This window comes from Lissotriton vulgaris, chromosome 4_1 (assembly GCF_964263255.1).
Source record: "Lissotriton vulgaris chromosome 4_1, aLisVul1.2, whole genome shotgun sequence".
In the NCBI taxonomy this organism is placed as follows: domain Eukaryota; kingdom Metazoa; phylum Chordata; class Amphibia; order Caudata; family Salamandridae; genus Lissotriton; species Lissotriton vulgaris.
The window spans coordinates 1,394,149,853-1,394,163,168 of NC_141691.1; the positions used below are offsets into that span (position 1 = coordinate 1,394,149,853).

Genomic DNA, 13,316 nt, shown 5'->3' on the forward strand with positions numbered 1-13,316 from the left:
TAAGCGTCCTATTTTCTGCCTGAAGATGGTAGAAGTCACGTCATTCGGATAGGTGGTGGATAATGCTATGATATGCCGACCCTTATTTGTTTAGAGCGAGGGGGCAGGTCAAAATTTTAGCTAAAGGATTGATTTCAGTCCAAATGTCCAATCAGATGAGTATGGTCATTTCAGGCCAAGGAAAGTGTCATTTTGCCCCCAGCATTAAAGAAAAGGCAGAGCAAGCAATTCTGGGTAGGTGAAGACTCTCTAATGTTTGATTTGAAAAAGTGCTGCAGCGTCTTCTTGGGCAGAATTTAGTGATTCTGGCAGGTGCAGGCTGTGTGATTTATTTCAGGTCGGCGCAGACGCCATTTTAGTCACTGGTTTTAAGTATGGCATTAAATTATGGCATTCCTGTTTGTGTTCCTGAGAATGAAAGTTCAACATTAGCTGTGTGGGATATGCAGCAAAACTGTTTGAGCTAGATTGGTGGGTTTGCCGTGCGGGCTATAGATGGTAGTTCAGTTTAGTATGAGTGCCATCTTGTCTTTTAAAAATGCAGTAGATCATTACTATATCAGTAGGTCAATATCTCTATGAAACACGAGGCAGCCTCTGTTGGAACAATTTGGGGTAAGTATGGTAGATCGAGTCTTCGCAAAAAGATTAGTAGCGTGTGTATATAGCCTAGAGGAGTATTAACACACCTTTCTATTGTGTCCGCGGAACTCCGTTCACCATTTTGGGGACCACATGTGCCAATGGCATCTCTGAGGTCTCATGATCTCTTTTTCCACTAGTTCATCTCATGTTTGAATGTTAGTTCTCAGAGCATTTAGTATGCAGTTATGCTGGTATTTGTGCTGTCCTGTAGCGGAGCTGAGCTTAGGCAGCCATTTTGTCTGTGCTAATTTTAAGGTGTGTTTTTAACATGAGCCTTAAATCTGTAATTTAAAACGGTTCTGCTTAGCATTAACTTAAAGCCTCAAAAATGTAATTTTAATTTTATTGGAAGGTGATGCCATAGCAGTTTAGGAGGAAGTGGATCTGATTCTGTGGTGTGGTTCACGTCTGAGTGTGTGTTTTGTTTTAAAAAAGATATAATAATTTGAAGCTGGATGTAAAAAAACAAATGCTATTGTGTTCATTTTTTTTTTTAATCCACGTTTGCCTACCTTGCAACTCACCAATCACCTTTAATCGGTCCTGCTTTTGCATACCGAAGGGTCTTATGGTATTTACTGCAGTGCTCTGATTTGGAGAGAATTCGAACAGTTCCGCCATTAAAGCAGTGTTATACTAGTTATATATAAGCTGGGTACCTGGGAGTAGTGCAGTGCTCCAAGGAAAGCTCAATGGGAATATTATTTGAAGATGTCTATAAAAGGATATTTTTGCATGATTTCAATAACCCGGGGAAGGCTACTTTTTCGAAGTGCACATTTAATACGTATTCATTTACAAAACATAATTACACCTTTGTGGTGTTTTGAGATGTCTGTCTATTTGTGCACTTTCATTTGTCCTGGCCTGCAGTTTATGGACTCGTAATACAGCATTGGTACAGGTGATTGTCAGTCATAACTAAGTGGCTATCCATGGTCAATTGACTATATATTGTACGTTTATTCAATTGTAGCAAAAATATTTGCAACAACATTTTCGGGTCGCATTGCTAAGCACTATACACGAAGCAGTGACCATATTGTTATTAGGATCTATACAGCTCAGTCGATACAGTGTCGAGAATATCGACCTTCCACTTTTGAGGAACTTAATACTCCGTTTAGTTCTACTTTCAAAATATTTTTGTAGGTCTTGTGAAATTATTTCAGTTCAGGCCGCCATGAGTAAAGGATGTGTTTTTTTTATAATTTGTAATGATGGGGCTAGCATTTAGTTACAGTTTATACTATGCTCCACATCTTTTAGAAGATGCTTGTTGTTATGCAATATGTTTTGTAATTACCTTTACAATACACCTGTATTGTCCCTGTTCTTTTATACACGGTTGTTGTTCCCAGACTGCCTTGACACACGTATTGCTGTTCTGCACCAACCCTGTTTGCTACTGTGTTTGTGCTGTGCACTGTGAGACAGACTGCTCTTCCAGACGGATACATTCCGTCATAAACATGGCGACCTCCTCCTGCTGATAACCGATCCTGGGGCAGGTTATTCTGACGCTGTTCACCTCTGTCCCAGAGGTATAATTATGCCCAGGCTTCAGTTAAACAGCCAACAGACGCGCACTATTTTTCTTTTCCTTTAGTATTGACTTGTCATGTCAGTGCTGAGAGGTGGTCATTAGGGCGGACGCGCTTTGATTCCCACCATTAGGATGAAAGATGGCGGCAAAGGAGCATAACTTGCTAATGGGCCTTAATGCGCGTTGTTTCCCACCCATGGCCGCAAACCCTGCACCGACACATGCTTCTCTCATTACAGGCCCCGACCCGTCAGCGACCAGCACACAGCCATGTAATTGAGGAGAAAAAGGTACCAAAGTGAGGTTTGTGGCTGCCGGCGACGAGATGAACGTCTCTGGGGGAAGCTGTGGGAGCCCAACCGCCGCCGAAGTCTCGTCTGAGATCTTCAAGGAGCTGTGGGGCAAACTGAAGGAGTGTCATGACAAAGAAGTGCAAGGTAAAGTGATTTTCATACAGTCTGGAAAACGGCAATTGCGCCCTAAATTAACTTTGTTTCATGAATATACGCGTGTATCATTTGTTAATGTGCTCGTATACATAATGTGGCTCCAGTGAATCGAAAATACTCATTTGTAAGTAAACTATACAGCCTGGTTAGGATACGTTCTATCAGTCTCTTCATTTTGTTATGTGTTTCACATTTCTTTTAGAATGTAGAATTGCCTGTAAGGGCTGCTTAGCGCTATTGTGCGCAAAGTAAACTAAAAAATAACATTGCAGATCAACACAGGATTTGACATGTAGACGTGTCGACCGTCTCTTTCTCGCCGATTGTTTGGGGCCAGCATATGATGTACCTCTTTAACTCTAAACTTGACCCTGGTAAAGTTGTTAAATAGTATAGTCAGATTACCAAAATAGTGCCTTGTTCCCGCCTGTACACTAAAAGCTTATTTAGATATTGTTGGGTGACTCACAAGGTCAACAGTGGCCCTGGTCTCTGCTTCTGTGATGTAGGCTCCCTGCCTTATTTAACGGTGCCTGCCTGACCTCCATACCCATATCTTTGTCCTACCTGCTAGTGTGAGAAATGAACTTAAGGTAGTGCTGTATGCAGAAGGGGTGCCATGTTTTTCTTTTCACTCACTTCACATTCAGCAAGAGTCCGCTGATATAAAATACAAAATCAGGGGTCCTGATGCTCAGGGAGCTGTTTTCTCTGTGCATGGGTGCCATTGTAGGTTTTCCTTGCTCGGATTACCATGCTTCTTTTGAAGACCCAATCCAAGAAATGAGTGATGGCCACTCTGCCCCGAATCATGCCAGGTGAACGCCACTGGGATCTGGCAGCATAATGGACTATGGGCAGTTGGGTCAAGGATTTCCAACAGCAAATCTAGCTGGATCTCCGGCATTGCTTTCCCTCCCTTCTAAATAAGACGGGGGAAACCAGAAGGTTGCCTTACAAGACATCTGCTATTTTTGTCAGCTGTTGCATATTTGCCAAACTCTAATTGCCCCCCCCCCCCCTTACTTGACTATTAAATTTTTCTGAAACAAGGTGTTTAAATAATACTGTAGAAAACAGCGGGGAAGAAACCTGTCCTAATAATTTTGTGTATGAAAAAGAACTCTCCCACCGGCAACAGTTTCATGCTCTTCTCAAGATTTAAAGATGGATTCCATATCGAAACACGGAACCTGCATGCTAAGTTTGGTAAGCACATTTCTATTTCAGGCGGACTTTTTGCTTTCTACCTGTACCATTAAACTACGTCAGTGTGTCACTTTTGAAACAGATGTGTCCTTTGATATCCAACCCTTCCCAAGTCTACGTTCACCCAGGTAAAATGCAGTTTTGACGTTTTCTCAAAGATATAGCTCGCTCATTACCATACTCTTCACCCACAAATATTGCAAAAGCGAATTATTCAACAAATGCTGTGTAGAATATGATACTGAAATGATAACACCCTCAACAAATGGATAAGAGTCACCAAGCATGTATTACAGTCTCCTTAAAATAATTGGACTTCTTGTCATGACAATTAGATGCCATTCTTTATGCTGTTAATAAATAAATTTTGTTTGAGCTTGTTTATTTCTCCAGCTATGCTGTCTTGCTCATTGTTTTCCCCACCAGTAGACACATAACCTGACTTGCCAAAGAAATCTTGTTTGATCTGAACCTTTTAAGCTATTCAAGGTAACATACTGTCTTTTAAAAAAAGCTGAGGAGGGTACAGTTGACAAGTAGACTAATGTTGGAAGACAATAACTTCCTTTCTTGCCAAGTTCTTCTATATATAACTGATATAAATTGAACAGAGGAGCAAGAGCAGTCATTTGCGTTACACCAAGCTCAGTGTTCATTGTTCCAGTCACCGATCCATGCTTTTAAACTTTAACTCTGGACGTTGTATATGAGTGTAGGCTGTTAATATTGTTAGTAGACTCCAAAGACGATTGGGCTATTTTCATCCATGAGCTTTGGGGTATTGCCTCATCAAAGTTAGAGTATGAGTGGATAAAGGAGTGCTGATCGCATTGGAATTCAGGAGTCGCTGTGTATTGTCCTCACCCCCTACATTGCCCTATACAGCAATATCCCTGCGCAGTTCAGCAGGTTTGCAGTCTGTATTAAGTAGTTTACTGCACAAATCAATCACAGGCTGTTTGATAGGATTGTGGCAGTCATCCGCTCACGTTAAATGCACAGTGTGAGTTCTAGTGTTGTGAAGTGATCACACGTTCTTGCAAAGAACCTGGAAGAGGTCAATCTCAGAAATTCTACGTCCAACATTTTCCGTTGTAAAGTCTGGCTTTCCGTTCACCAGCTACAATCTCAAACATTCCTTACTTTGATTTGAATGTTCATGATTTCACTTTGCTCCAGCTTTAAATACACATTAAATAAAACACATCGAAACCTCAGTGGAGGCTATATTACATTTCAGTACGAATTCCAGTCCCCTTTTACATTCTACTTTCAATGTGTGTTTGCCATGTTGTACACTAGCTTGTTTGCTGTCCGGCAATACTTAAAGATGGTGCCATGGAGTGGCATAGCTTGTCATGGAATAAAGTAGAGTAGAATGGGCTGGCATAGAGTGGAGCATTGTACATGGAGTGTCATAGAGTAGAGTTTTGTGGAATAGTGTGGAGTGGTGCAGAGTGCAGTAAAGTGGATTAGAGGAAGTCGCATAGAGCGGAGGGGCATAGAGTAGAGTAAGGTGGCTTAAAGTGGCATGGAGTGTCGTAGATTAAAGTGTCGTAGAGAGGCGTATGGTGGACTAAAATGGAGTAGAGTGGCTGTGCGTAGGGTGGCGGGGCTTAGAGTGTCATGGAGTACATAGAGTGGAGTAAAGTGGCATACAGGGAGTTGCATAGAGTGTTGCATCACAGAGTGGAGCATCGTAAAGTGGATGATCGTAGAAGAGAGTAGGGTGGCATAAAGTGAAGTAGGGTGTCGTAGAGTGGAGGGGCATCAAGTGTCATGAGGGGCGTAGATTGGAGTAAAGTGTCATAAAGTAGAGTGACTGTGTCAGAAAATGACAGAATGTTGTAGTGGGGTGTAGAGAAGTTAAGTGGCATAGATTCGAGTAAGGGTCATAGAATGGAATGGCACAGAGAAGAGTAGTCTAGAGTGAAGTAAAGCATCATTGAGTGGAGTGGTGTAGATTGGCGTGGCATGGGATGGAGTGTTGTAGAGTAGTGTATAAAATCAAAAAGAGATTTATTAGATTTTAGTCCTATAAAATCACAAAAGCGAACAGACAAAAACATTTCATAAAAATTTCTAAAATACAGATGTACGTGATTCCATAATTCATTCATTTACAGGTGGGCCTAAAACATGTTATTGTGAGGAATACAATAAATAAGACAGTCCTACAAAATATATAACGATATATTCTAATTTGGGGCAACATTAAGCATTATTACTTTTCCTTACTCTCAATATACTTTTTTAAAAAACAGCCGTAACTCCAATGCAGTAATCCCTATCTAATAGCTGTACGTGTAAGAAGGCCGGTCGACATTGTCACCATCCCCCCCAATCTTAACAAGGGCAAGATCCATCTGGTTCTTTCCTTGACATACAATTTACAAAATAGAATCACATGATTGTTGTTTGTGGGGAGAGATCGTCACAGGGACATGGGTGTAGTTCTCTGGACCAATCGTTCATCTCAGGATAGCTAATTAATCTGTGAAAGGTCCCGAACCTAAAGCGTGCTAAAACATACCTGTCATACCCCCCTGGAGTAGTGTGCCATAAAGCGGCATAGGGTTGTATAGAGTGGAGTATGCATGGTGTGGAAGTGAACTGCCAATACAGACAGCACATTTTAAATTGAAATGACCATTACATTTGCACATGCCGTTTTATTGATAAAACTATACAGCACGCAATCTATAATGTGTAGAAACGTCATCACCAAGTTTATTGATTTCTTTTGATTGCATTAAAATGTATTTCCACCACACTTCAGATTACAAAAAAAGTGCTTCATATGTGCTTTCCTATTTCTAATATATTCAGAACTTTTTGCCCTGTTAATTTACAGACATTTAAAATTAGTTGTATTCTAGAAAAAAGGCCTTTTCTTTCACACCTCTAGATTGTCAGATGCATCCTCTCACTTTGAAGTCAGAGAAATAAAAGTAAAGTCCAAGCTCCCTCGAAAGACAGAGCCTGACATTTGACCTCTGCCTTTGAATGCACATCAAATATGACCAGATAAGACAAAATGTAAGGCCTGTGGAAAAATACAGTGTACAGGTTGTGCTCCAAGCAGGGACAAATACAAGCAGGAATGCCTTCAAGAAATAACACCAGCAAATTGAAAGCAAGCAAATGTGAGTTACAAACCACAAAGTCAATGGTAAGCAACGGGCGGAATGCATTCCTTGGTCAGCTTCCAGAATGCCCAAGAAGTCTACCGCAACAGTTGTGCTGTCTGAAAGGGTTTGCCCTAAAAAGGTCTGTTTGGCAAATGGGTGATTAGTTAGTTTCTTCAATGTATATTCTGGCAAACTCAGCAACCCAGCCTGAAAGTAGTCGAGAAACACTAAAAAAAAGTAAAAATGTTCTTCTATATTAAAAAGCTGAAGGTAACCAATATTTGTTGGAACAAGCAGCTTTCATTTTGCTTAAATTGTTAGATATCTGCCTACAAGTGACTGTAAGGCCACAAGACGAATTGGCGATTTTGCCAGTAAGTGATGCTGGGAGTTCCAGTGCTTTGGATGTTAGGTAGCAAGAGAAGAAATGTGATTGGGCCCTAGGGAAGTTAGGAGAGATTAGCAAGAGCTGGAAGGTAGAAGGATATTCAATCTACTGAAAGGAGAAAAACATGGGCACAGTTACACAATGCTTAAAAAACAAAAAAGTAAAGGAAGATGCAAAGGGAGTGAGCAAAATTGTGTCAGATGATTCAATGGAAGAGGTGGAAACTGACAAAAGACGCAGAATAGAGGCTTATAAAAACTACGGTCGATGTAACCCGTCTACATCCATCCACTCACTCATCTAGTCATAGATTGGTATTCAGCCTTTCATCTATGCACTTAACTACTCATCTATCCATCGGTTGACAGTCTCACACTCGACCACTTACCTATGGATAGATCTCACACTTGTCAATCAATGAAGAAGCACTTTTAATTACAACCAGGCCGATCGGCTTTGCTAATGCATGTTTTTGTTATCATTGCTTCCAATACTTACCAATACTTCAGTGACTCTTCTTCAGGCCTCAGCCCCCCTCCCAGCTTTTTTTGCATCTGGCTATGATGGATGTCCTTCAGTCCCTGCTGCATCATTGTCTCATAATCTACTAGCAAGTGGCACTACAGTAGATGTGTTCACAGAGGTCTGTTCATTGAGATACCTGTCTGCTGAATTACCCCAAGCGCTGTGCAGATGGCGTTTCTATCCCGAGGCTGACACAAAGTGTGAACCTCCATTTCCTGAGTGGTGGAATACATTGAGTGGAATTATTGCCCCTATTGTTATGGCATTTAGTTTTATACACATTTCTGTCCGATTTTACTCATATTTGGCTTTTGCTTATTTTGTTTGGATTCATTTGTATTTATTTTGTGTTTTATGAAAAAAATAGAAAGCACCTAGTAATAAATATCCCATTTTTATGTAAGCAGTAACGGTTCACTGCCTCCAGTTGAATGCCCGGTAGATTTTAGTGCTGCAAACAACAGAAAAGAATACATCACCCGTGTGTGGTGTACTGGAATGAAACCTTATTATAATTACAATAACGACAGACAAATGATTCCCCTTCCTTATTATTTAGTGCCATTTACATAGCGCACTGAGCAGCCGCCTACATGTCATCACTTTTATGCAAAGGGAGTATTGTTTGCTTTACAGATCTCTATTTTCATTGATATTTCCATTCGTATCTAAAACTGAGTCAAATATTTAGTTTGTAAATTTGATTCATAATGCATGCAAAACCGTCAAATAGGGTTTGAAATGCATGAAATCAATCCTCGTATTCACCTTAAAATAAGAAGTTAGCTTATGTCGTATCAAAGGTGTCTCTGCCTGCTGATCCATACCATGGCGAATGTTCTGAAACATGCTTTAAATTAACGTCCTCCATTTTCTAATGAGTTTTATTATGTTTTTCTTTATTCTTTTATACACAACAGAAAACACAAACTTGTTCAGTAAAAAATGAAGGGGGATATCGTACTTGAAACCAATCAACATGAAATGGATCCATAGTAACCTCTCTGACACCAATAAAGGAGAAAAGGTTCTTTATTGCTGAACAACCTATTGAGAGAAGAGCCATCTCATTGCTTAATCCTCCTGGACCTCCAGCCACCTCTTCTGTTTCACATTCCTAGAACTTTGTGAAACAACATCCTACAACTAACGTAAAAGAAATAAAACATGACTCCTAGACTTGGGAGGTACTGACGCTCTGATCCTTTTGGATCTTAGTGCGGCTTTCGAATTCTCGTAGACATATTGACCCAACTTGGCCTTAAAGGCACGGCACTGCCTGGCTCTCTTCTTTCCTTACAGATTGTACATGTGTACTAGGAAGGAACCCTCAGCTATGGGGCCCTTGGCATTTGCCCACCACACTGGGTATGCCACCTACCCCCACCGATAAAGTTAAAAACCTTGGCTTCTGGCTCGACTCCATCTTGTGTGTGAAGCCACAGGTGGCCCGAGTAGCCTTCACATGCATTGTCATGATAAAATGGCTTAAGAAGATTTTCTGCCCAGAGAACAGTTATCCATGCTATGATATTATCCAGACTTGACTATGGCAACATCTTGTACCTAGTGGCTGATAAGGCGTCATTAAGATTTCTACAGATGGTTCAGAATTCTGCTGCATGGCTTCTGTTTCGCCTCCCTAAACATTCCTCAGCATCTGAGCTCCTTCGCCAACTACACTGGCTTCCAGTGGATAAGCGAATAAACTTTAAAGCTCTCTGCCATGTGTGCAAAATCCACATCTGTTCAGCTCCGAAATACTTGCAAAACCTGGCGTCCCCATATCATTCTGTTCACACTCTACGCTCCTGCACCCAATCTCTATTTGTAGTTCCAAGATTGGAACTAGCTCGAATGGGAGGACGATCCTTCTCCTTCCTTGGTTATAAACTATGGAACTCTCTTCCTAAATCCTTGAGGTGCTGCACCTCCCTTTTTAGCTTTCGCAAAGCATTAAAGACCCTGCTTTTCCAGCACTCAGTCTGACCCACACCCAAAGTACTAGGAAAACCTGCTGGGTAGCCATGCGCTATACAAACACTCAATAATAATAATCAATAGCAATACAAAAAGATGATGGACAAAATGTTGAACACTGGCAAACATTCACCCCCAGTCACAGATCTAGGCTTAATCCATCATTATTTTGCTCTCCACGCCATTCCTGTTTGGACCCAGCCATATGCACATGCCTTGTCTCTGCTACCCATGAGAACAGTCCAGCCCGAACTGCCAGGCCAAGTCCGCCTTGGACTGGAAAACAAGCATCCTGGGACCAGGTTTGGGGCATCACCACTCATCAGCCAGGCTAACTTGAAACTGGGTCAAGACTGACTTGCTTATGGCTGGGTCCTAACTAGTGTGGTATAGTGAGCTAAAGAACGATGGATTAAACGCAGATCTCTTGACTGGGGATAAGTGGTCTATCATTTTGTTGTGTTTGCCCCGAGTGGCCAAGGATATGCCCAGATGTGGGTTCTTTGCTCACTGTGCAACTAGATTCAAGGTAGCCTGGCTGATGAGGGGTGAAACCCCGAAACCGGTCCCAGGATGCCTGTTTTCCCCCTCAAAGGAAGTTGTCCATTGAGACACAACTCATCTCTCACTGCCCAAAATGTTCTCTGCCCACCTTCAAAGGGTGCAAACCATTCATTCTTGGAAAATGCCTTATTAATACCAAACACTCCATACACAATCTATAAAATGATTCTATGGATCTTCCTCATCTCTCAAAAGTAAAGCCATTCTGCATCAAAAAATAAAATAATAATCTGGTGTAACAATTTTCGCTCCAGGGGCATACTGAACATCATATAGGAAATCAGTCTCATTGCAACATAGCAATCCAGACTAATGCTTTAAGCTTTCCTTCGGTGTTTAATAACTTGGTTTAAAGTTTATGATCACTTCTGAGAGTGAATCTCCCACCTCATAAGTACTTAAAATGTTCACCAGTCCAAATGCAAGTTAGTGTCTCCCTTGGAATTATCAATTACTTATCTTACATTGGAGACAATGAGTGAGAAGCATAGGTCACAAATGCTTCCTTCCTAGAATCATCAATCTGAGTAAGACCCCTTCCCACCACTTTGTCGCTGCATCAGTAGTAACAAGGGTAGTATCTTTGAGTTGGAATCCCTGTAAATTCTGAGCTTCACAAATTGCTTCCTTGACTTATAGTATAGATGCCTGACACTTCATGGACTACATGAACAAGTTTTTTTTCTTTACTTTTCTTTAGATCTAATGCAATAACTGCTGATTTCGTGTCCCAGATAGGCTACATGCTGATCCTCAAATGTACATTTGTTTAGTTCTGCAGTTAACACATTGCTTTCCAAAACCTCAGGTACTTTCATCCTGGAAACAGACCACAGCCAGAATATCATTAAATAGCTCTAGAAGAAGCCTTTGAAAGACTGTAATAGACCATGCCAGTCCAAACGACATGCAATATATTTGAAAACACCCAAATTGCGAAAAGAAAAAAGTCAAATGTCTGTTCTCAGGAGGTAAGGAAGTGTGGTGGTATCACAAGGACAGATCTAGGATCGAAAACCACTTAGCATTCAGACTGAAAGACAACGATCCGTGATGTTATCATTCAGTCCTCTTAAGTTAACACAGAGCAAATTTTTTCCATTGTCCCAACTTGCCACGACGAATGGGGAACTACTCTGACCCTTCCAATGGTTAAATTATATGGGATTCTTGCAGCCGCCTAAGTTTTAGTGTGACCTCATCCCTCATAATAAGAGAATATGCCTGGCTTTATTAATTTTGGGTGCTTCCTTCCTTACAGTCCAGCAGGTACTGCGTCGGGACACTCTTTGGAGTAGCTGTGCGCAATATAAGTGCAGAATCATATCCTATTTAGGAATGGGACTGCAGCCTGATCAAATGTTTGAAACTCCCTGCTCTGACAGTGCAGGTGAGGCTGATCTTTGGGACACACAAATCTCTGATATAAGAGCCTCCTATAGTGTTACTCTCAGTTTGCCTTCTCCGCTTGCTCCTTTGGAGTGAAGTAGAGCAGGCTTATTTCATTCACATTCTGAGTGCGATCTGCACTCCTTCTTGGACTCGCTCCCCATTTTTAGCCCTCTCTCCTTGCACATCGTCCTCAGCACTGTCCTGCTGAGGCTCTACATGCTGCATTAGATCTACCAACAAACGTGTAAAAATTATAGCTGCAAAAATTGAGAACAGGAATACATTTAGGGAAAAATTAAATTGACAAATTAATAATGAAATGCTAAAAAAAAAATTCTAAAGCCTATTTTTGATGTCACTTTGAAAAGGGATTTTTTATTTCTTCTTAAATCACTGCTTAGTTCTGCAAAACCCAAGTCTTGGATTACACCTCTGAACACTAATGTAAGAAATTCGATTATTAATTGGGTAGACTGGTATTCAATCCCCTTATTAAGCACTTGACAAACTAGTTCTTCACCCTGAATGAGATCGAGTCCTCACTAAGGAGAATAATACGGTCTAAGGTGGCAGGGCCTGATGGCATACCGATGGACTTATTCTGATCAGATATTCAAAGCTGGGCTAATTACATCTTATTCCTGTTTAATGCTTTGGCCAATGGTGCCCCAGTTACAGGGTCATGGAGGGGGGCCGAGGTTGTCCCAATTTATAAAGAAGGGGACAGAGGTGCACCCTCAGATTACAGGCCTATCAGCTTGCTAGGTGCCCTCCAAAAGGTCTTCTGTAGAGCCCTTCTGCACAAAATCCAGGTTTGGGAGAAAGAAAATGCAATCTTATCCCGATACCGAGCAGGTTTTAGGGAAATGACGGGGACTATCGATCAAATATTTTGTTTCCTGCTCCTCTACTGGAAAGTGGTTGTGATCGGTCGGGCAGTCTTTATCTAGCTTTTATTGATCTAAAGACTGCCTTCGACTTAGTTCCCAGGCATAAGCTATGGCTTGTGCTTAATGACATGGGGATTCCACCACCTATCCTCAGCTTGCTAGTTCGATTGCATGTGGGGAACTATGCACAGGTCAGATGGGGTCCACAGGGACAACTTTCAGTGCGTATCCCAGTTAGTAGGGGAGTGTGCCAGGGTTGCGTCTTGGCTCCCACCCTTTTGTCATTGTCCATTCCATTCCAAAAATCTTTATTTCGATCACATGATCATAAAAGATATACATAGCATCACAGAATATTTCATTTAAAAGTTAAAAAAGCATTAAACAATATTAGTGATCAAAATTAATAGGGGTATGCCGCGAATTCAAATCTATCCTAAGTCGCCCAGTCTCTTAATGCAGCGATTTCGGGCGTACCACATTGAAGTTAAGAATTTAGATAGTGCAAATACGGTAGTTGGGGCTAAGTCTGTCTTTAAAACTCTGTAAGCGGGTAAAAAAGTTCTGAATCCCATATTTTTGAGCAGAGAAACGAGC

The 13,316-nt window shown here is 41.2% G+C and overlaps 1 protein-coding gene across 2 annotated transcripts in view; it reads left to right on the forward strand.

Annotated features, from left to right (window-relative positions):
- Positions 1 to 13,316, forward strand: part of RBBP8 (RB binding protein 8, endonuclease) — a 446,933-nt gene that overhangs the window by 190,845 nt on the left and 242,772 nt on the right. For both annotated transcript variants that reach the window (XM_086965639.1, XM_086965638.1), the window contains exon 2: positions 2,431 to 2,628. In XM_086965639.1, coding sequence (XP_086821765.1) covers positions 2,517 to 2,628 — 112 coding nt within the window. In that variant the 5' untranslated portion in view covers positions 2,431 to 2,516. The remainder of the gene's footprint in view (positions 1 to 2,430; positions 2,629 to 13,316) is intronic.